At 33.7% G+C, this 25,228-nt stretch overlaps 1 protein-coding gene across 1 annotated transcript; it reads right to left on the bottom strand.

The window, feature by feature from the left end:
* Positions 1-8,674: 8,674 nt before the first annotated feature.
* Positions 8,675-11,071, bottom strand: LOC131049458 (uncharacterized). The gene is made up of 2 exons (XM_057983513.2): positions 9,328-11,071; positions 8,675-9,060 (listed from the first exon to the last, which is right to left on the bottom strand). Exon 1 carries the CDS (start codon positions 10,751-10,753, stop codon positions 9,335-9,337), a length of 1,419 nt encoding a protein of 472 aa, XP_057839496.1. The 5' UTR covers positions 10,754-11,071; the 3' UTR covers positions 8,675-9,060; positions 9,328-9,334.
* Between the last annotated feature and the right edge of the window lie 14,157 nt (positions 11,072-25,228).

Below are 25,228 nucleotides of genomic sequence, written 5' to 3'. Positions count from 1 at the left end.
ATCCTATGTCCAAATTTGTTACACCGGTAACAATAGCCATGAAAGTTTGGTACATACCGGTTTGGTTTCCTTGATCCTGCAAACATTTGTCTCACTGGGGGTCTTCCTTTCAATTTGCTGACCTTAGTGAATCCTTTATGATCAACCATTGTTTTGTACCTAGGATTTGTATTCCGGTACACTGAATGTGGTCTCTAGTACATTGATCGAGCATACCAATTTGTAGGGCGGTTTCTTGTAGCTTCTGCATAAGTCTTCTTATTGGTATCCTTGCTTAGTATGAATGTTTTCTTCTCTTCACCTTCACTTGAAGAAGTGAACTATATCTCCTTACCAGATGTGTCTTTGTTGTTTGAACTTTGTCCTTCTTCAAATCCTAATCCATCGATATCTTTTAAATTCTTTTGATTGTTCAACATCTTGTCCAAAGCATCAGTGCTGCCCTCATATTTGCTCCTCATTTTCAATTCATCCTTACTCTTTTCAAGCTCCTTTCTGCGCTTCGCAATTTCTTCTTCCAAGTTTTGATGCACCTTCTCCTTCTTCATCAAATTAGAGGATGTAACTTCACATATCCTCTTGGCTTCTTCCAACTAGAGTTTCAAGTCGGAAATAACTTGATTGGACTCATCCAGGGATTGCTTCAAGAGATCTTGTTCTTCTGCTGCAACAAGCTTGACCTACTTGAGTTCTCTTCTTGTCTTACTTAACTCCTCAAGAGCACTTATGAGCTCATCTTCTAGATCCACTTTAGCTTTAATGTCTTCTTCCTCATCTTCACCAATCAGTTCATCTAGTGCCATAAAGAGATTAACTTCTCTTTCATCCTCATGGCAGTTATCTTCTGATGCAATTCCTTTATCTGTGGCATCATCCTCAATAGTATATAGGTTCATGTGCTTTCGGTAGCTTCTTCTTCCTTCTTGGTAGACTTTCTTCTCTTTGTCTTTACCAATAAATCTTCCAAAACTCCTTTGCTCATCTCCACCGGTTTCATTATAGGGACATTTTGTAGCAAAGTGTCCAATTTTACCACAGTTGAAGCATTTGAGTGGCAAATTTCCTTTATACTTACCGGATCCTCTCTTGAGCTTTCTGACAAAGTTTTCTACCTCTGCATCCAAGTCTTCACTGGATCCTTTATGAGCAACCTCTTCCTTGCCCTTTTTGGTAGATTTGAAAGCAATCTCTTTCCTTGACGATCCTTCTTCGGTTGTCCTCATCTCATAAGTAGTTAAGGAGCCAAATAACTCATCCATTGTGAAGGTTTTCAGATCCTTGGCTTCCTCTATAGTAGAAACCTTAGTATCATACTTAGATGTGAGTGATCTAAGTACCTTTTTGATAATAATTTTATTAGCAATTTCCTCTCCAAGTTCTCTGATGGTGTTCACAGTTTGATCTACTCTATGAAGGTAGTCTGCAATCTTTTCTTCATCTTTCATCTTCAAGCCTTCAAGCTGACCTCTTAGTGATTGTAGCTTGGCCTCTTTGACTTTGGCATCTCCTTCAAATAATCTCTGTAATTTATCCCAAGTCTCCTTGGCGGATGAGGAGTGCATGACCTTGACAAACTCATTATTTTACAATCCACTGAGAATAACATGTTTAGCCTTTGCATTGTTTTCATACTCCTTCTTGGTATCCGGGTCAGTGGGAAGAACACTAGGGACAATATACCCATTCTTTATAGACATCCAAATATCAAATCCTAGAGAGGACAAATATGTTTCCATTCTTCTGCACCAAAACGCATAGTTGGTTCCATCAAACATGGGAGCTTTAGAAGAGGAGGAGGATTCATTTCTTGCCATTTAGTTCTAAGACCATAATCTACCCAAGCTAGAGAAAGATTATCTAATTGGGAACCTAAGCTCTGATACCAATTGTTGAACACAATGTACCACTAAGAGGGGGGGGGGGTGAATTAGTGGTTCCTAAGAAATCTTTACCTTTTAAACCAAGCTTTGAGTACTTGTAGTGTCCACCCTTGACTGACTTGATTTGATTGGAGTTGACTTTTATTTCATGCGTAATAGACACTATATACTTACTATTTGATAGATTATCAAAATATTATATTGATCATGTGATTGGATGAGCATAATTGTTGATGGATCATGTACGTGTTCATAGGTTTGATGGATTTTACATGCCTTACTATACTCATGAATTATACTAATCATGCACTTGATGATATTTTGATGTACTGACCATATTTAATAATTATCTATAATGAGTTGATCTTATGGTGTGTTTGATTGTTGTATGACTATCTTCAAGATAGAGATGATGTCACATCACTCATTGCGAGCGGGATGTGCCATTGCGATTCTCTAACCCTTGTCTGTTATAATATATATGCATATGTCGTATTGTTACTTGTGGATGCGGGATTTGCAAATACCAGACACCGACTCCACTTGGCTCCACAAGTCTGAGCGTGTCTTTAAATCCCAATGGCATGTGGTTCGGAGTTGACACAAGTTCCCCTCACATAATCTAGGTCTAAGTTGTTCAATGTGAGTCGTCAATGTCTTGGCGTAAGTCCCCATGTCAGTTCGTAAGATTGGTTTCTTCTATGTTGGGAGTATGTTAGTATTGGTTGGTTAATTCTATTATGTTGAAACTGATTATTTGATTATTGATGCAAGATTAAATAGTTAACAATGTTTATTTTAATTATTTTGATTAATAGCGATTCAATTATTTGATTATCTAATGTTTAATTTAATTTATCGGATTCTTGCCTTTCTGGGTATTTAATTACTTGATATTTAATGTTTATTTATTTTAATGATTATTTAATATTTATTATTTAGCCTATGTTGTGGTTTTTATATTTATTTGATATTTATGATTTGACCTTTTATTGGTATTTAATTGTTTATTTATTTATTTAATCTATGGTTTAATATTTAATTGGTATTTAATGTTTATTTGGTTCTTTAATTCATTTATGAGCCTTTGGTTTATTTAATTTAATTCCCCCATTTGATTTATTTAATTGTGGCTCATGTTTTATTTATTAGTTTGACTTTTATGTTTAGTGGGTTGTATAAATACACTTTAAAATAAAATAATAAAATATTCCCGCCTAATTGTAAAAACATGATTTATATTTATTTTACTTACCTTCTTCTCTCATTGGTTGAATTCGAAAAGGGAGGTAAAATTATATTATATGGTGGGGTTGGTAAAATATATTATAGAATCGAATATTCTGATTGGCCATGTAGAGGCTAGGGTTTTCGTTATTGTTTGGCTTTTTATTTTCATTCCCGTGATATGTTTTGGGTTGGCTTTTTTGTAAAATTTTCTCTGCAAGATTTTCTTTTGGTTTTGGCTTGGATTGTTGTTGGAGCTTGTTGATTTGGCTTTTGGATTTGGGAAGCTCTTCTTTAGCTTCTTCCCATCACACGGGTTGCAGTTTGGTGATGTTTTTTTCTCCTTTTTGTATTTTATTTTACAACTTCCTGTATGCACCATGTCTGCAGATTGTATGTGTGAGCTTGGGGAAAATAAATTTATAGTTTGTATGATTTGGGAGGAAATATGTAAATGCATAAATTTATTGTAAGGTTTTACTCTATAGTTTGTGGGAAAATATTTATATTTTTGGGTTGTCTGTAAATGTCATTCACGGCTTTGAGAATGCTCATTCTCTGTGCTATTCCTTCCTTGATTAGATTTGTTTGTTTAAGGGTGAATTTTTATCCTCATTTTGAGTATGAAGATTTGGTGTGTACATTCTGGGATTGTTGAGAGTCTGTATTTGTTCTTCTGGTGTTTTTTTTTCGAAGTATTATTTCGTGAAGAAGTTTTGATTTAATCTTGGTTTACAAATGTTTATTATTTATTCTATTTATGCCCATTTAATCCGTTGTTCTAGGTGACTCTATGTATATATTTTTTTAAGTCTTATGTTTACAGTTTGATTTTTAATCTTTGTCGAAAGTTCTGTGTTTTTCCGTTTGTATTTATGTAAAAGCGTTGATTCTGTATATGCGTTGTCCTTCGTTGTATTTGCGCTGTCCTTTAGTGTATTTGTGTCATCTTTTGTTGTATTTGTGTTGTCCTTCGGTGTATTTGCGTTGTCTTTAACTGCGTATGCGCTAAACTGTAATATAAGCGCTAAATTGTAATGTAAAATCGTTGTACTGCGTGGTGTATGTGTTGTTTTGTCCTGTAAAGGTATTCATACCTATTTTTCTTTATCTGTCTTTCTTTTTGAATCTTATCTTGTACCGGAGGATTTTTGGATAGTCTGTAGATGTTTTCCATTTTTGGCATTTATTTGATTTGAGAGTTTTACGTGATTTTTGCATCTTGGTAAATGGATATGCCTTAATTATGTGTTCTTGAGATTACTCCTTTCATGTTGATGAGCCATGATTGTGAGGGTTGTTATATTGATGTTGGACCAGCAAGTTGATGTGCCTTGCTGCTATCATTTATTCCATGTTGATGAAGATTTCGTTTCCTTATTGTGGCTTAATGTTATTTCGAGTATGAGGCTCAAGGTTGCTTACTTGTTAATATGGCTTTTTGGATGTTCAAGCTTATGAGTATGTTTATGGCTGCATAATGATGATTTTGGTTTCAGATTTGTATTTGATTTAGAGCCTCCTACTTTTCTATTGTTATTTTAAGAGCATGATAGGTGGAGTGGGCTTTCATGTGATGACTAGAGTCACGAGAGATAGGCAGTTAAGTTGATAAGCATTCTGTCTAGACTGGCAGGGCACATGGGGGTTTTCTTATTGATAAGCAAGTGATAAATTAACTAATAAATTAGATGGGTTGGGCAACTAGGACTCACCTAACAAGATAATGAATAGTTTTGAGTCTCATGACTTGATCCTAGGGAGGATGTTTTAGGATAAGCATGAGAAGGCCGTGAAGACGGTAAGTCAAATCTCCCTTGATTCTCTCATGGGTAGAAATGGCTCTACATGTCTATCGGGGTTATGCTTTGATGAGTTGTGTTGGAAATATTATTGGGGAGGATAGCATGTGATGACACTCCACTCCTACATGTGTCATTTTCTTGAGATGTATTGATGCCTTGTTGATGTGCGCCTCTAGGAGTTTCAATTTGTGTTTTTTTGTGATTGGTTTTTGCTTGAGTGTCCTTGTATTGTTTAGTCTCTTTGGTTTTAAGTGTTAGCCTAGATGCAGTGTGTGTGTTGGGACCTTGTTTCATCTCCTAGCATGGGGGGTGGTTCCTTTGGTTCCACATGGTCGGGTGATTGGTGCTTTTAAACCATTAGGATATTCCTATCTTTGGATTATTCTTGTGTGGATGAGGATGCTTCTTCAGATAGTTCATGGATAATAATTGCAGTAAGAATGTAAATGATGATGTGATTTATGTAATGAAATTATCTTGTAATGGTTGTAAAAGAAATCATGCTCTTGAGAAATGATTATGTTGTTCTAGTTATAGTGATAGCTTTTTGTTATAGTATATGATTGTAATGGTGGACCTTGAGATGTATTGTAAAGAATTTATATTAAATGAAATGGATGCATGAGATGTGAATGAGTATTATGGTTTGGAATAAAATGATGCAATTTGTATTCTTGATGAGCCATGTTAAAAGGAAATTGTGCAAATGTTATGATAATGGTAATAGCCTAGAAATGATGTCTTTAACAAATGCTTTAAGTAGAAGAAATGCTATGCCTTGATAGGATGTATGAGTATGAGTAATAATGGAAGATATCTTAGGACATGTTTTTGATTTGTGATTGAAGAATTTGAACTTATAGTATCATACCTTGTAGTCAGTGATCTAATGGTAGGATTGAAATCTTATATTGCTTGGGTGGTAATTTAATGTCTCTTATGAAGATATTGTATGGATGTTCTTAATGAAAGAACTACTAATCTTATTAATGGAAATTACTAGTAAGTGTATGGGTAGATGGTAAAATGAATGCTTGTCTATCAAAGGATTAGATTGTATTATATGGTATGGTTTAAGATTATAACTCCATTTGGTGGATGCTATTAGTTGTTATGGATGATAGGATTTTCATTATTTAAGTTGTGCTGAGTTGAATTCATGTAGTTACTTAATTTGTAATAAGATGTTGTTGGTTAATTGATATAGCATAAGAGATTTTATGAGTATTAAAATGAGTTGTGGATTAAATGTTTAGGAAGACTTTGTGATTTTTGCATTATGTACTTTAGGAATCATGTTGAAGTGATAGATATGCTAGGAGCATAGAATCATAAATGATTATGTGGAAGTTAATTATAAATGGAAATTTATGTTAACGTTAATGTAAGGGTTAATCGTAGTATGTAAATGATGATCATAACAGTCGAAGGTTGGTTAATGGTAATAGGAACATTTGGACTTGGTGTATAAAATGAACCTAAAAGATTAAAAGGAAATGGCTATGCATTGAAAGATAGAATCTCATAATAAATGAATGGTTAAGTAGGTTGCATATCATGAGTGTTAGGTATTGCTATGTTGCACCTATGCTTGAATAATGATTAAGATTATTAGGTATTGATTTGGAAGAAAGTAAATGTTTATTGCCTATGTAGGTAGATTAAGTAATGGCATTGAGATACCCTAGGGAGTTAGTAACTTAATGATTTATTATATTCCGCTTGCATAATTGATTAATAGTTTAAGTGAATTATTCTATGTTCGTAACACTTAAATATTGATGAGTTCTTGCTGCATTGCTTAAGTGATGTTATGTGTTGTATTGATAAATAAATAAAAATCCATTACTGTGTATTTAGCTATATTTATCTGGGGTATTTTGGCGGGCATTACAGTACCGATTAACAACCTAAGCACTAAGCAATCAAACCGGTAAGATATGAGAGGATATAAAAAAGGCAAACACACAAATGCACAACTCACAACACCAGATATACGAGGAAAACCTAGTAGGGGAAAAACCTCAGTGAGAAATGCTGCTGGAGTCTACTGCTCCAATCCAGCCTCACAATAAAATAATGAATTACAATGATTTAAGGCACCAACCACTGCACCAAGCACCAACTTGGTGTAATACAATGAAATACAATTTAATGCAATGATAGCACCTTGTTGCAAATGAGTTGCAACATCTGATCAACTGATGTCTGTCGGTTACCGACTTCCTCTGTTTCACCGGTTCTTCCACTACCGGTTACTCTCTGCCATTCTTCTCTTTCTCTAAACCTCACCCTCCACAGTACCACACTTGGATGCCTTCCTAACCGTTCAATCCCTACCAATACACTTGACAGTTAAGACTATAACAGTTCACAGGTTACTCTGTCTCTGCCGGTTAGAACCTCTCACCGGTTCAGCTAACACTCGGACACTCTGATTTTCAGGGAGCTATTTCTCAAACCGATTTCTCTCTGCTTGCACAAACACTCACTTCTCTCACAACTGACATCCAACATCATGCACTTCAGTCTTTAGTCCACATATTTATGTTTGAAGGTTCCCGCCAAAAGCAACATTCAAACGGTGGCGCGCTAGGGTTTTCAACCATGCATTGAATCCGTATCAAGATAGATCGGATCTCATCTTCTGGAACGAATACCCGCATCACATCAATCAACACCGCCATCTCCTCGCCTTCCAATGTGCGTTTTCTATTTTTGGATGTATGCAACATGCTTTTTGGCGTTGCTTTGTCAATCACAATTAATGGCTCAGCTGTTTCCTTCAACCAACGAGCACAAGGATCAGATCGTCTTGCAAGATCAGTTCAATCACCTTGCCACTTTGTCTCCCTCGAGCCGCAACATCCTACCATCATCCCATGATTTACGGGTTCTCCATTAATGTCGACCTACTCGTCAACTACCACGTCGATGAACACTTCACCGATCTCTGCGTGCTCGCCACCTAGGGTCAACCTATCATCCTTGTCAACATCCACCTCTGCTCAGACTACAAAGTCGGTTTGACATCCTTCACCAACCAAGACTCACTACCGGTTCAACTCACCTTACCAGTATAATCTAACCTCACCGGTGGACCTTCATACCTGCTAACCTCTTCTCTGTTGATGGATCAAGTTGATTTGCCATCAAACACACTGGTCCATCAACTAAGTCCATTTACTGGGTGTATTATACTTCTCTTTGTATACCGGTGATCACATCCCTGTTATCCTTTGCTTGCTTACCAGTGGTCTTGCTTACCGATAGATGTTGCACTTCATGTGTACTGGTAAGATACATTTTCTGTCTACTTACACACTCCATCCTTCATACCGGTTGACATCACTACTTACTTCACCCATACCGGTCACCACTACTTACTCACTGGTGACCATTCCATACCGGTTGACATCAATGACAACCTAATGCCAACAATTATATATATTTCATATGTTTAAAATAGTCATGTATGAGAATTAAGTGCTTTTCCAATCCTCTGCAATAAATAAATAATCTACAAACACCTTTTTAGTTGTAGGCTTTCTTGTCATAAAATATCTAAAATGTTGATGTAATCAATATTTTTGATTTAGTTTTTAATAATGTTGTTGAAAAATATCACAAAGCTAAATCTAGAAACTTATGATGAATATGGATTTGAAAATATTAAGTTTTTTATTATTTTAATATCAATTATACCAACACATTCTAGATCATCTAGACATAATTGAATCCAATAACACTATAATATATGTATGAACAATAAAAAAATTATACCTATATTTTAATTGAAATAGTTACAAACAAGCTACCAAATAAACAGCACCTACAAAGTCATTACAAAATAAGATATCTTTTTATACACAACCATAAATATTGAGAAACCTACAGAACCTCTTATAGATGTAAGTGCTATTGTATAGTTCGAGGATCTACTTCCAGATGGCGGTAAAAAACGACACACCACTAAATGAAAATATTATGTCCGTGTATTGTCGTGAATTTGCTGCCATATTGTCGTGAATATGCAGGCTTTTCAAAGGAAAATGTGAAGCGAAAAACAGAAAATTCAACTTGCAATTCAGGGGCTAGATATCCAGTAAGGCTTCTCCTCCATTACAGATGAAAACAATAGACAGGACCTGTACAAAACTGGTAACTTATCAACACTATAAAGAAACAATTGGTAAAGTAAACTATTTACATTGCCCATCACAGGGTTCTGACATATGACGGCAGAAGACGTTTCAAGCCCTCTTCCAAAGGGGACAACATCATATACTCTAAATTCTAGGAACTCTCGATCGGCTGGAAATGGAAATTTAGTCTCTATGGTAAAAATGGTGGGCTAAACGCGCACCCTAATTATTTCAGACCTGTCTGAACTAAAATAGAAATTTGTTACTTACAGGCGGATTAGATTTCGAAACTCTCAACATCGTCGATCCATAAGTCAGATACTGGGATGTCCAGAGCCATTGCCACGCTCCTGGAGTTCATTTTCGTCACTCTCCCGACCGCCTCTTCGTAATTAATTGCACCATCATTTGTATGCTTACTGGTTTCTTCCTTGCTCACAACTTTTGCGTTAAGCAAAGTCCCAAGTCCTCTGCGTCCCTCGGTTGAATTCGTGTATAAATTTTTCACATACTGCTCTCTCCTTCCTGCCCTCGCCTCCTCTGAAATCTTCCGGTCACGCACACAAGCTGCAATTACATCTTTGTAGCTTTGATTTGTAGCATCGCAAATACCAGGGCAAGTACTGCTCAGGGGAACATCCCCAAGCCGGTCCTTCCCACAAATCACACAAATTGTCCCCAAAAAAGCCAGGTGCCTGATCAATTGCTGGAGAAGACCCTGCACAACATTGTCGTTACTTAGCTCAGCCTCATTTCGCTCCAGCGAAGACTTGATGTAATCTTTCGCCACTTTGGGCAGCAGGTAAGCCAACCCTAACGAGGTTCTGGTTTCGACTCCCTCCTGAGAACAAACCACTTCCAAACCCTGGGTCAAAAATACCCTCACTGTGAGGGCGCGGTCGTTGGCCATACCAATTCGCAGAAGCACATCATCTCCATCCAAAAATTCTTGGAGCGCAACCTCAAATGTGAAATAGGGAACCGCACTTCCTTCCTCCACGGCCTTTGCCTTAAAGTTTTCGACGGTGCACCACTGAACCACATTTCCTCTCTCCAGGGCCTTTGCTTGAAACTGCCTCAACATGCATTTCCAACTATCCGGTGGAAAAAAACCGGTGGCCCAGAGCTCGTCTGCAACCGTCCAATTGTCAATCCACCATCCTGATCTCTTGCAATTCTCGCTCTGCTGCCCGCCTATCAAAACAGGGGACTCCAATTGATCAACAAGAATAGCCGCCATTGCTTGTGCTGCCTGGTAAATTGCCTCTTTCGCGCACTTACAAGCCATTGCCGTGATCTCGGCGTCCACAATGATGCGCCATCGCTTATCTTTCTCTGCTAGGGAGAACAAACAGACAAATGCATACAATTTATCCAGCGCTTCGTCTGCCCTGCGCACAGACTGCATCGATGCCTTATAATCTGCAAGCAGAATGTCGAACTTTGCAGGTAAATTGGGCGCCGCAGCTTCTGACAAAGACAGAGGGGTTTCAGATCTTTTAACCTCCATGATATTGAAGGAATATTCTCCAGGATTCTGCAACTCCAGGGTTTGAATCGACCACAACAGTCCCCTCATTCCTAACTTCATGTGTCCAGGATTACCATCGAAGTCCACGACGCATTTCGCAGAGCGAGTGCATTCCCAGTTAATGATTTCAAGTTGTAGTTTGAATTCAATGTCAAAGACCGCCATCAAAAAAATATTGCTGCTGCTACACTTTACAGTTTCTTCCCCAAAATTTCTCCAATCCTAAAACACCACTGCGCTACTTTAGCAGTTATATTCTTTTGCCCTCCAGGGAAAATAATGTTGAGCAGCGCTTGCAGTTTGCCTGCATCGTTGTTTAAGCATTTGTATAAATAAGGCGGACGACTTGTGGATTCGTCGATGTGCCCTGGAAACTTCTTGTGCCTTTGTTGAGAAATTTCAAAGAAAATCCCTCTGAAACTTCGTAGAATGTTGAAAGCATCAAAGGGAGGCTTCATAGAGAAGGACTAATTTAACCAGGTGAGTGGCAAGGCCCACATTTATTCATGGCTTGTACCTTCTCACAAAAGTGGAGAACATGGCATTCTTTTCATGACCGTCTGATTGGAAAAGAAAAAAGGAGATTAAGGTAACTGGCGAAGAAAGTTCCCACTATCCGTGCATCCACCTATGGTGCATTTGTCTTGTCTAGGCGAGCGAAGTTCTCCACAACACCACGCTGGGAATATAATGCATGTGGGGGGAGGGCGTGGGGGTTTCAAAGGAAAGTTCTCAAAAGATTGAGTACTCTTTTTAAAAAGGTATAATAGTAAATTTATGTTATTTTGATTTTAGTTTTGTATTTATTGCGAACAATAAATAATATTCATTTATTTATTCTATTTATTTATATGTTTATTAAGAAATAGTTCATAAATATAAATAATTAAAGGTTAAGCTTTAACTGACCACTTAGTGATGCTCATCCACATTTTATTCTTCTTAATTTGGATACATTTCTCGATGATCTTGTTTTCCCTTTAGATGTAGATAAGAAATGGGGCTTTTTCTATGATGGTTCTAGATGTTAAATTAGCTCTGATACTAGTGTCATATTAGTACCTCCTTTAGGAAAGCCAATTTTTCTATCCTGTTGTCTCAATTTCTTATGTACCAACAACATTGCTAAGTACATGAAGTCCTTATAGTTGGTTTGGGTATAGCTTTATCCTTTAAAGTTTAATACTTGCATATCTTTGATGATTCACGATTGATTACAAGATAACTAATGAGAACTTATCAAGTAAAAGAATATAAACTCTCTCTTTATCCTGACTTAGTCTTATCATTGCTCAATAAATTTTCTTTTAACATTATTGATCTTATCCCATTGAAAGATAATTGATACGTAGATGCAATTGCAAGTAGTGCTTCCTTTATATCCCTCGAAGAACCACCAGTGGACTATCAATTTATCATCAGTAATCTTACCTTGCCTATTATTTTTGATAGCTCTAGTGACATTTCTTTATTGATTTAATGAGTGGTACTCCCATATCATTCAATATTTGCATGATGGTACCTTTCATGATTCTACAAGTAAGAATACTAGAGCTCCAATTTGCGCACTTGCAACAAATTACATCATTCTATTTCTATCTAATGTTCTTTATAGAAGAGGATATAACAATCTTCTCCTTCATTGTCTCAACAAATTAAAGATCCATATTTTTCTTGAAGAGGAACATTCAGATGCTTGTGGGAGGCTTTTTAGTGGTAAATCTTTGGTCTGAAAGTTGCTTCGCATGGGCTGCTATTGGTAACCTATGGAGTAAAATTCCTTTGCCTTTGTAAAAAAGTGCCCTTAATGTCAGCAAAACAACAATTTGATTCATTCCCTTGCCTAGGGACTTAGATTTAAGGTAGCTCCTTGGATCTTATTAGTAAAATATCTCCTTCTCAATTACATAATTTAATCATCACATCTACATATTACTTTACAAAATGGATTGAAGCTATTCCTCTTTGATCCATGATTGCTGAAATAATTTACCAATTCATTCTTGATCATATCATTTCTCAATTTGGTTTACCTTTCAATTTAATTTTTAATAATTATACATCATTTAAGGAAAAAGACTTGAAAAGTTTACTCAAGAATTTTTTACATTTAACATCATTTTTCTACTCCTTATTATCCTTAATTGAATGGGCAAGTCGAAGCTTTTAATAAGAGAATTGAGAAAATCCTTCAAAAACTTGTTAATAAACATGGTAAGGATTGGAATACTCAATTATCCTATGCTTTATGGACCTATCAAACTAATGTTTGAATACAATTACAGGTACTTCTCTTTATAACCTAGTTTATGGTGTCGATTTGACTATACCTTTAGAGTTAGTGATTCCTCCATTGTGAGTTTTTGTCAAGGGCATCTTCAAGTCTATCAAAAGACTATGCAATTAACCTATAATGATTGAGTTATTCAACATTCTTTCTCGATTGGTGACTTGGTTCCTTATGAGAATCAATTTAACATAAACATTCTTCTAGGTGAAAAAAGAAAGTTTATCCTGAATGGGCTTGAACCATGTACATCATCACTAAATTTTATAGCTCAGATGGTTACAAATTAGTAGACATGGATGGTACACCTCTTAAGGATTCCATTAACGCTATACACCTATGTAGATACTATGCGTAAAGTTTTTCTTCTTGCTCTCTTCTTTACTAAATGGTATGCTAGCATTTTCATCTTTAAAGCATGCTATGTTAGATAGTTTGATTCTCTTTATATTTAGTGTACATTGCTTCTTTCATGAATTTTTTTTTGGTTGTCTTGGATACATTTTGTAGTTTCTTTATCATAAATTAATAAATTGCATTCTTTGTGTTATCATAAATTAACTATTCCATGTGCCATGTTTGTTATATCATGTTGTATTAATTAGAAAGCTATTTAGCTAGATCACATTGATATTTAACTTAGCATGAGTGCATTACATCATCACTTTTTGCATTTAGTTAAATACTTAAGATAAGTTTCTTAATTAGATCACACATATATCGAGGTAATCATTGTGGCATTTATTAAGCAATCTAAATTGGTTGTTGAATGAGTCAAAGTTTCTTAAATTTTAAACATACATGTTCAACATTATGATTTACTTGGATCTTTGTTGCATTTAATAAAAAAAATATAACACATTATTTCACATTAAATCACATGTGACATCTATGCAAATCATATCAAAATAATCTCATCATACACACACGTAATAATTTTTGATACAACATATACAACAAAATTACCACTAAAACAAATTGTGGTGTACAATCATAACATATCTCATCACCCTAAGGTTGATGGCTAGCTGAGTCTTCAAGTCCTAGTTGTTGTTGTTACTATGGAATAGAAGAACGTCTATAGGATGCAATGGATCGTGACTCCTCATCTATATACCTTAGATAACATGTCTTGTTGGAGTAATCAACCTCCCAGGAGCACACACAAATATAAAACTTCATGAAGAGAGAAATGATAAATCATCATATAGAAAAAATCTATTGAGATGAGATATCTAACAATGTACAAGATCTCTCCTTATAAAGGCAAGAGAAAGAATGCGAGCACTAATGAGGTGCAAGAGTAGGCACAACTACCTGCCAACTATTGGCATAAAATACTAATTAATAAAATAAAATAAAATAATATTACACCTTACCTAACACCTATAAAGACAATATGATGCCCAAGTAAACTTAATCTCATGAGTAAATATTAATTAGTTCCAACATCCCCCCTTAAGTGCAACTTAGGGAGAAGATTATTATGCAACAAGATGCAAGATGGGTACTGACTACAAAAATATTTTAGGTACCCATGTACAATGCAAATGCAACGAAATACAATCTCTCTCAAACTGAAAAAAAGGAGAAAACCAGCTAGGAAAAATTCCTCTCCAAAAGAGAGAAACAAAACAAGATGCATGGATGGAGGATTCAATCACACCACCCAAGGACTATGTATAGATCATGTAAATACAATCAAATATCCCCCCATAAGACGGATTAAAGGAGACGATATAACCCCCCTATAATGTATAATGTCCTACAATAATGGCGAGTTCTTGAAGACAAAAAATAGTCCAATATCTACAAACAACATTTCTCTGCTTGGGAAGAAGATAAAACAAGTACAAATGTAGGAATGCTTTTGATTCTGGATAGGAATTGGTAGGAAGAGGAAATTATTCTCTATTTGATTTACCAAAGACACTATGGTGAAATAAATCTAAATTCTTATCAAAATAAGAAAATAAATCTAACAATTTTTTATTTATATACTTTTTAAAACTAGTGTCACTTATGTGGCCCAATATATAGTGCCACAATGTATGAGTATTTTTAGTTTTCTCAGATACATTAATAGAGCTAAAATAGTAGTGTAATATAGCTTAATAGAGTCAACATCCTTGTCCCTCTTGCTATCACCAAATTCCCTCTTAGCAATCTACAACCATGATTATCAAATTTTCCATTCATTATTGTATCAGTCAACTTAAAAATTAAATTCAAATTTCCAGATATTCTAGGAATATATGAAACACCAAGGAGGGTTTTTAACCTCCCATTATTGAAACATAACTACATCTTCACTTGTCCCACAATGATATGTGATTTTTTCTTTCGAAAGAATACTTATTGTCCATCATATTTTTCACACATGTAAAACCACTCTTCATGAAGAGACATATGATAGAGCATCTTATGTCAAGCAACAAATGTTTGTTGGGCATAATATTAAATGAAGAAAACAACCTCATCACCCAAGTTAGAAGAAATTTTTATGGTGGGAACCTAAACTTTGTTTCTTTTGTTTTTAATATTCCTCCTTCACATGTCCTCTTTTACCATAATTCTAAAATTTTACTTCGTTCCTTTCACTTGTAGTCTTAGATCTACCCTTCATCTTGTCCTTAGGCCCTTTTTAATCTCCCTTAGATCCTATTTCCTTAGATATTCCCTTGACATTGAGAGTGTCTTTTGAACCCTCTACAATGCCTTTCCTCCTCGCTCTTTTTTTTTTTTGGTAGGTAATAGGCCGAAGCTGTAGTATTTTGAATTATTATTATTATGTTTGATTAGATTGACCCTAGACCTTCCCCATTTTTATGGAAGGCCAAGAGTCACAACTTAGAATTCAATCTAGATGTCCCTATTGGGAATTGAACTTGGGTCTCCATAGTGAGAACCTAGTGTTTTAACCAGTTAAGCTCAACCCCTTGGACCTCCTCACTCTTTTTTTAACAACAAAGATTCAACAAAATTGTTTATCTTCCCTTAATAAATAATAACATTGTCCATCTTCGGAGTATATACAAGTTTAGAGCTAAATGAAAGAATCATGTTATCCCATGAATTTGGAAAAGAACATCGAAGAATAATGTACTTATGATTTTTATTCATTTTAACACAAAAACAATCTACTTGACTTGAAATAAATTAAATGTATTCAATTTTTCTTTGTTAAATCATCCTTCTTCATTCTAAGAGAAAATATTTTTCTTTTCAAATAAAAGTTATTTACCATAATTTTCTCTTGGTAGATCTTACCTAATCATATGATATATTCTCTATTGTTTTCTCTTTCAAAGAATTCAATAGGATAGAATCTACAAAACAAATCCAAATGGTTCCCTATGCTTTCTTTTACATCTTATCCCCTCATTTTAATCTATCTTGTATAGTTCTGTTTCCTTTTTTCTACCAACCATTGATCCTTCTCTTCAAGGAGATCCTCCATTTTAATATTCCCTATCTTGTAACTCATTCTATTAATCTTTTCCATATCAAAGCTATACAAATATGTGTTTGTTGCATCTACAAACAAATCTATAAATAAATTTAGACAAAACTCAAACTATGACTAAAAATACTTTCACCCTTCCAACTATTAATTTTTTTTTTACAAAGATATGATACCAAAATATAGAAATAAAATTGAATTTATTATAAATAAAAATATGTATTCGCCATAAAAATTATCTTAACTAGTATATAACCAAATTGCTAAATTGCAAAAAATTAAATCAACAACACAAGAAAATATGAAATCTAGAGGATAAAACACAACATGATGTTTATGTGGAAAAATACATTTGGGAAAAACTCCATCAAGAAGAGTAGATCATGTCTATATTATCTTAAGAATAGAGATTACATACAATTAATTCTTCTTCTTCTTAGCCTTCAATTCTTCATCACCTATATAAATAGAAATATATTACCAGCTAATTTCCTTACCTTGCTACCACCTTAAGTACTACTTATATAGCATTTTCACCCCTTAAATAGGGAATCCAATTTTTTTATAAATATTATAAGACCCCTAATTGAATAAACCAAACATTTAAGACATAGGATAAATGTAGGTTACAATCATTTTACCCAGCAACCTAAACATGGCATTTGGATGTTAGTTTCTAGGTGGTTATTGTTTATAACCACAAGATGATGTAGCTTTAATAAAACCCACAAAGGTGTCATAACAACCTTAAGGGATTTTGGTTCTTTATAACTACCATAACTGAGAAGATTCTCTTTTTATAAATAATAATTCATAGATGGTAAAAAATAAGTTACAAACCCTTTGTAAAAAATTATCACACTAGTAAAACGTTTGATGGTAAAAAATAGTAAGTACTAATGATGAATCCCTCATTTCTTACAAATGATTACAAATAATATCAAGAGTAATTAATCTTATAAGATTTAGAAGGTTGATGACACCTTAATCCTAACACTACAAGTGTCAAGAATTTTCTCTTAGTTTGAGGATAAATTACAATATAGGGTTTCAAACTAAATTTGGAGACATACTAGGTAATGATTGATTTAATTCTCTTAATATGATTCATAAAAATAGGGAAATAGTCTTTAAAACCATAATGGAAAGATTGTAGTTAATGCATAGACATGTCGTTTTACAACTAGAAACTTCACAAGGGTTCCATCTATTTGGGGTTTGTGGAAACACAAATTTTATAGCTATTTGTTAGCTATTCTTTTGTCAAAGCTTTCTTTTTTTCTTTGATTAATTTGGGTTTTTTGACAAGGGTCAAACTCTATTATAAAAAAATAAAAATAGAAACACAAAGAACAACAAACGAGTTTTTGAAGAAGACACCAAAAAGAAAAATCCTAACAAATACTTCAACTTAGGAAGACCTTTCTTTCTCATGTGTACATTCTTAATTATTTATCAATTTTTTTTCATTTGTATATGATTAACTCATATTGCAATTGGAAATCCTCATCTTGTGACTTTCTAGAACCTTTTCATGTTTTTTTTTTAGAGATCAAGAAGTTTGAATTTCAATTCATTTCAAGCATTTTAGGCTAAATCCTCTCTCATGGAACATAGTTTTATTGTGAATTTGGCCTAGAATTCCTACTAATTTTACCCTAATTTGATATTTTTGGTGGTGAAAATTCTTTTTAGCATTTGAAAAAATTACAATTCATTTATATTTATTGGTTGTTTTGTTGGCATTCACTTTTCTCTTTTTACTAAGACTATTATTTGTTCCAACGCTCTTATGTAGATTCAAGTGCAAGGAAAAATGTTGCACTTAACGTGGTACATCTATATGTGCTTTTAGATCACCAAGGTAATGCCCCATATATGATTGCCAAAGTTTCATCGACTCAAACATTTAGCAAGGGCTACTTTCCTCATGGGCGCCACTATGGACATAACCAAAATGCTTGCCTGACGTAACTTTTAGCGAAATGCTTCTCAACCCCTTTAAGAAGAGTTTAAGATGGTTTTCTTTTGGTTGATCTCAATCCTCTCACTTTCTTTCAACCTCCTCTTAAATCCTCATGATGATTGGGCTTGTACATGGTCAAACTCTAAAAAACTTTCTACATATTCATTATACTTAATGGCTTGCAAAAGAAGAAAAATAAAAATTTGTGATTACTAGTTGAGAGCCTACTCTACTCTTGATGGATTTGACCTTGTTAATGTAGAATGATCACTCCTAATAGCATAGCTCTCAACACATCGTAGATTTATTTTGTCTCTTTTATCTGTCTATTTGAACTTCACCTCCTATGAACTTTGGAATATCACTTCTTCAACCCCATTATATATTTATATAAAACACTTTTTATATATGAATAATATAAAACACTTTTCTTTAGGGGAAAATGACGAACCTATCAATAAAAGGAAAGGGTTGGATGTTTCTGAACTGCCTTGGAAGTTTAATGGTATATTAAAAAATAAGGGGGGCACGAATCTGATCTTCATTGCAATAAATATAAATAATTTGTTGGGCTCGATCGAGCAGTAAGTTTGTATATATATGATTTTAACTACTGTGAAACGAAATGTGTGCAAGCTTTAAAAGACCCAATTCTTCCTCGTTTTTCAAATTGCTCTTCATGTTTTATTTTCAATGAAAACTACACTCATCTCGGTTTCTCAGTCCAGTCCTATACATTTAATGGTTGTACAATAAAGTTAGATTGTTCTTGTTTCTTTTGATTGCTTCCATTGTTGTAGAGGAGTAATATAGTTCCATTTGATATAAATTTTCTATTTGATGGGCGAGTTCACCAACAATTTACAGGCCTGGCCATGGGTAGCAGATTTATAACAAATATCTTGAATCCAGAAAGAACAATAGCATACGAATAGCATGTGACTATTGATAAGACGTAAGACAAAAATATCATTATTCATGGCATTACAGATAATCTCAGGGTATATAAACATAAACTTCTAACGCTCATAGTCTTATAAACTCCAACATACACAATCTTTAGTAGGTATAGTAGTATGATAACTCTGTAAAGTTTATGATTCCAATTCACAATATACTCTATATTAAGTAGTAACATAATCTGAATCTAAACTTTCGTATATTCGGGCTTCCCGCAACAAGAGTCCTCAAGGAGCTGTGCCATTCCCTGCCCTCACCACTGTCTCCATGTTAGGAGTCCAACCCATTTCAACATCATCTGTGACAAGCAAAGTGGAAAGCCTTTTCTGTGCTGCCTCGGTATTGCTCAGGGAATTTGTCACACACCCTTCTCTTCTCCACCGACCATCACTCGTCCATGTCAAGGGTAAAGCACCCCTGCACATATCTTTGCGAGCCTCACAGATGTTACTGCAAGTGCTGGTAAACGAAACCTCCAACAACCGGTGGCTCCCACAAACGACGCATACTATGGGCAGAAAGGTCAGGTACCCGATTACATGCTTCACCAGTCCCTCCACAATATTATAAACACCATGTTCGCTCTCATTTCTCTCCAGAGAGGTCGTAATGTAATTTCTGATCAGGTGCGGCAACAGCGAACTCAATCCCAAAGACGTCTCGGTTTCGACTCCCTCCTGAGAGCAAACGACCCATATCTCGTCTTCCAAACCCACGGTCACCTTCAGCGCATGGCTATTCACAATGCCAATTCTAGAAATTTCATGATTTCCTTGCAAGAAGTCTTGTACTGCAACTTCAAATTCGAAACAGGGAATCATTTTCTCCATCTCCAAGACCTGAAGCTTGCACCACTGAAGTACATCACCTTCATCCACCGCCGCCTGTGCGATGCCATTCCATATCTCTTTAGCAGAAAAGCTGGTCGCCCAGAGCTCTTCTGTAATGATATTCTGCCGAGGAAAACACTCCATGAGCTCAGCAAGAAAAGCCGCCGCCGCTTCTGCAGCCTCTTGAGTTGCCTCTCTTGCTGTCTTAAACGCTACCGCCATGATCTCCGCATCTACAATTATCCACCACCGCTTATCATTTTCGGCCCGGGACAAGAAGCGGGAGCAGGTATATAATTTATCCAGCAATTCCTCCACCCGGAACACAGACCTGATGTACATCTGGAGCGCTACAATCAGAGGCTTGAATTTACTTGGTAAATCAGCCGCCGTTGCTTTGGACAAATGAAAATCAAGAGGGGATTCGGATTGCTTGACCTCAATGATATTGAAAATATAATCCGTGGTGTTGGGAAGGAGCAGGACTTGAATCGACCACACTAGCCCCCTCATTCGCATGTGAATCTCGATATGCCGATGTCTAGAAATGAATTTCATCAGACCATCTACATCATGCCGAGAGCTCTGCCATATGGCGATTTGAGTTTCCAGTTCCAATTCATAGTCACTGACGGCCATCGTTAGAAACACAAGTAGATTATAGTTGTGCTCGTCAGAAATTTGCGAGTCTGCAATATGTGTGCTTTGTTTTTAAACAGTTCTGTCAGAAGCAGCCTTGCAATTTCTCTGCCGGCCCCTTGCTTGTCCATTTCATTCTACTTTGTTCGCAATATCCAGGAAATTGATTGCAAATAAAGAACACAAATTTGCAGTTTCTCAGCCCCTTCTTGTCCACTTCGTTCTACTCTCCTGGCAACGCTTGGGAAATTGTCAATCAATCTGGGAATTTGTGTTTCTAGTTTCAAGTTGTAATCATCGAATGTCATGTAAATTATACTTGTCCGTATGAGAAATTCCTGGACCCCAAATTATATGCTTTAGTTTCTAGCTATTTGATTTTAAATTAAATATCAATTTCCCTCTACTCTTGCTTGTCCATTTCATTCTTTTTTTTTTTGGGCAATGTCTAGGAAATAGTCAACGTAGAGTTACATAAAGTACTGTGGTTTTATTATTGTTATATTATTTTTATATAATCATGTATGATAATGAATAGAAAACTATTTTCTTAAGATAAATGTAGGTTGATTAAAATAAATGTTATAAATCTAGATAATTTATTTTAAGAGTGATAAAATAAATGTTTGAAATTAAATGAAGAATTTAAATAATAAATTGTGGGATCAATAATGAAAAATCAATCTTGATGTCATATAGTACTCAATCATCAATACTTGTAAATTAACTATCTCAAAGTATACTCATTGTATTAGAACTACATTAGTGGAAGAATTATATGTAGGTAAGAACCACATCTCTATTGAAATAGGTCATGGCATGAATTTTGTCTAGCAGAGTTTGTATTTATATAACTTACTTTGCCCTAATCTCTATTATCTATTGGTGCTTTAGGATTATAAATATATTGGAAGATTATTTGATTGATTGTAAGTTGACCTCAACCGTCACATGTTTATAGTCAACTAGTCATAATATATTATACTGTTAATTTTTTATTAAGATAAGTGGGAAAGGGCCCCCAACCCTTACAAAATAGAATCATAAATGACCAACATAAATAGAGGCTAGGAGGGCAAGCCAACAATAAACACCACATAGACTAAAAACTATTAACATAAACTATAGTAGTCCAATAAAAATAGAATCTAGAGACAACATAATGAAAACATCAAAAAACAAAAAAATAAAATAATTTCATTGAAACCATAATAGATTCTAAAAGATAAAGTCACAAACCTTAGCCATTTGTTGTAGAATTGTCTCGTAAGTTGTGAAAGCCACAATTTCCTTTCCTTTCTTTTTTTCTTCGGCCATGTTCTTTAGTGCATTATTCTTCATTCTTATTGCAAATTTTCTTCCTATATTGACCATCTCAATAACAATTTTCACATAAGATTTATGTCAATTCTCAAGTAGTGAGCTAAATTTTCCATGGCTTTCTCTAGATTGGATAATCTTTCTCTATTCTGATGCAATTCTATGGGTTTTACAAAATTTCAAACTTGATAGAAAAGTCTTCAAATTATGTAGCTAAAAACTATCTATTATTCTCCTTACTTGTAGTCCCTTTATCTTCTTATTGCTTGATCTCCTCATATTTTTAAGAATATTAAGCTCTTTTAAGGCTTTCTCTAAGTTAGTCTTATAAGGTAGGGAGAACATGATTATATATTTTTTCCTCTCCAATCTCTTATATCTTTTGTATACACCAATTAAAAGAGTTTAAACTAATCATTGAAATTCAATTAATTATTATGATTGCAATAATTATCTGATGGTAATGATTGATGTTATATATAGTATTATTTTTCATTTTCAGATGATGCCATATTTTTGTGCCAATAATGCTCTTATTTCTATTTTTAAAATCTCTTATTTTTGCATTAGGAAAATTATTACGATTTTTTACGTATTAGAAAAATAATTTTATTTTTTAATGTAGAGTAAATTTTTTCTTTTGCTTTTATACTTTTTTTTGTATATAGATGGTTTAGTGGTTATAATTATGTCCAATTTTAAATTCTTAACATATGCTACTCGATGGAATGCTCTCTTCTATTCTTGCCAATGGTTAGACAATGTGGTCATTGTAACAGAGTACTTGCATAAATTCAACATCCTTATATTTATCCTTTTCATGACTATTTGAATATTTATTTTTTGTTTTACTTTAATGTGCGCCTTCATAATAGTTCACATGCAAGTGAAAGTGAAGGAAGAATATAATGGTGAAAATTATATGACTTACGATTTTTTAATTCATTTTAAACTTTGACCCATTTGTCCTTGTTGCAAATGATTTATTTATTTATTTATAATATATTCTATTATAAATATGATAAAAAATTTAAATACTACTTTATTGGAACCACCCTCGAATATTCCTAGAGATGGATCCCAACTCTATGATTTATCCATTCATTATTTTGAATCAAATTCATGGGTGCAAACTAACCCAAATTAGTTTCACAAGTGTAGAAATGACCATAATCTTTGAAATTTCAAATTACAAATATATATCTATTTTAAGTCCATCCAACTAGTTGTTATGAACTTCACTAAAATGTGAAATATTCAAATTACAAACTAGGTTGTTGTATAAAATGATAAACTATAATCAATATTGATATTTAAAATTTTAAATGAAAATAAATAATTAAAAATATGTACTACACATTACATAATCATAAGAAAATTAATTTACCCTAAAATATTAGAGTGGGACATTTATATTTCACTTACAAATTTAAATGACGATGTGAAAAGTAAAGAGCTATTGTATTTCATTTTTTTAACATGAATTTAGATTAAATAATTTTAAAATTATTAATCATTTGAAATTGATGCATAACAGTAATAATAGTTTAAAATTTGATAAGAAGATTTGATAAAGTTAATGATGCACTATATTACTTATATTTCATATGTATAAAATAATCTTTATTGAGAATTAAGCGTCTTTTCAATCTCATGCAATAATGAAATAAGATACACATTGAGTTAGACATAGTGAGTGCAATAAATTTTATTGTGTTTAATAAATTGAAGTTGAATAATGTTAGAAATATCATTTAAGGAGACAAAATAAATTTTAAAAAGTAAAATTTTTATTTTCATATTAACTTACCTCATTTTATAGAAAATGTTTATTATAATGCATTGTATTAGATGTATACTTCACAAAAATAAGATAAATAATTTTTACTGGCTGTTGCCAACATGAACCAATAAAAGGAAAGATAAATGGTAGTTTTATAATTATTTAAAATAGAAAACTAAATGTAGAATTTTATATTATTGTTCAATATTTTTAATTCTATATGCTTGAATTGAATAAACTATTTAAAGAATTGAACACATTAGATGCATTAGTATTCCTCTTCAACATGGATAAAAATTATAAATTAAATAAATTAAAAATATATAAGTATTCATTTATCTTTATTAAATATTGTTTCTATTAATGTTATTTTAAAAAGTGTTTTAAACTAATAGATGTAAATTAAAATTGACTTAAAGATGACAAAATAAATTAATTATATTGATTGATACACAATCTTTTGAGTAAAAATTAAGTTATTTATTGGAAAAAAAGATAATCAATAAAATATAAAAGTGATATGAAAGTAAATTTCCACAAAAAAGGTCAAAATAAAAATGTTTAAGCTTTCATAGCTTACATCACGCTAATAAGACTATTCACAAGTTTCATCCAATATAATGATAGATAAATTATTTTGAAATTTAAAAAAAAAAATTGAAAAATAATATATTAAAAAAATTTCATCAAACTATTTTAATTCTAACATTTCATTGATTCATTACTGACATAAAAATAACTTTACATTATTTATATTTTAAGAATTTTTTTTATAAATATATTGAAAATATAATCAAGCTTTTTTAATTCTAAAATTTAATTGGTCTATTATTTGACAACCAAGACTAATAATGTAACTTTCTTATCGCCCAATATTTAAAACATTGATATAGTGTATACGACATTACATTCATTCTCGTGAACTTTTGATGCCATATCGTGCCTGACGTAGGATTTTTCAAAGACAAATGTGAAAAGTACGACAAAAGATAACGTGAGTCCTCCTCTATTATAGAGGAGAACAAAAGAAAAGACATCTAGACTCTAAACTCTATGAAGACTCCGAGTTTTAATCTTTGGGGAACTTTCAGAATCGTCGATCCATAAGTCAGATATTGGGATTTGCAGAGCCATTGCTACGCTCCTTGACTTCATTTTCGTCACTCTCCCAACTGCCTCTTCATAATTAATTGCACCATCATTTGTATGCTCACCGACTTTTTCCTCATCCACGACGACAGTGTAAAGGAGATTCATAGGCCATATGCGTCCCTCGGTTGAATTTATGTATAACATTCTCACATACTGCTCTCTCCGTTTTGCCCTTTCCTCCTCTGAAATCTTCTGGTCCGGCAGAAACCTTGCAATTACATCTTCGTAGCGTTGCTTTGT

Source organism: Cryptomeria japonica, chromosome 9 (assembly GCF_030272615.1).
Source record: "Cryptomeria japonica chromosome 9, Sugi_1.0, whole genome shotgun sequence".
Lineage (NCBI taxonomy): Eukaryota > Viridiplantae > Streptophyta > Pinopsida > Cupressales > Cupressaceae > Cryptomeria > Cryptomeria japonica.
The sequence above is the reverse complement of the archived record's forward strand: the minus strand, read 5'-3'. Positions and strand labels throughout refer to the sequence as shown.

Bases quoted from the DNA above. Each gene is read 5' to 3' on its own strand.
- LOC131049458 (XM_057983513.2), bottom strand. From the start codon at position 10,753: ATGGCGGTCTTTGACATTGAATTCAAACTACAACTTGAAATCATTAAC.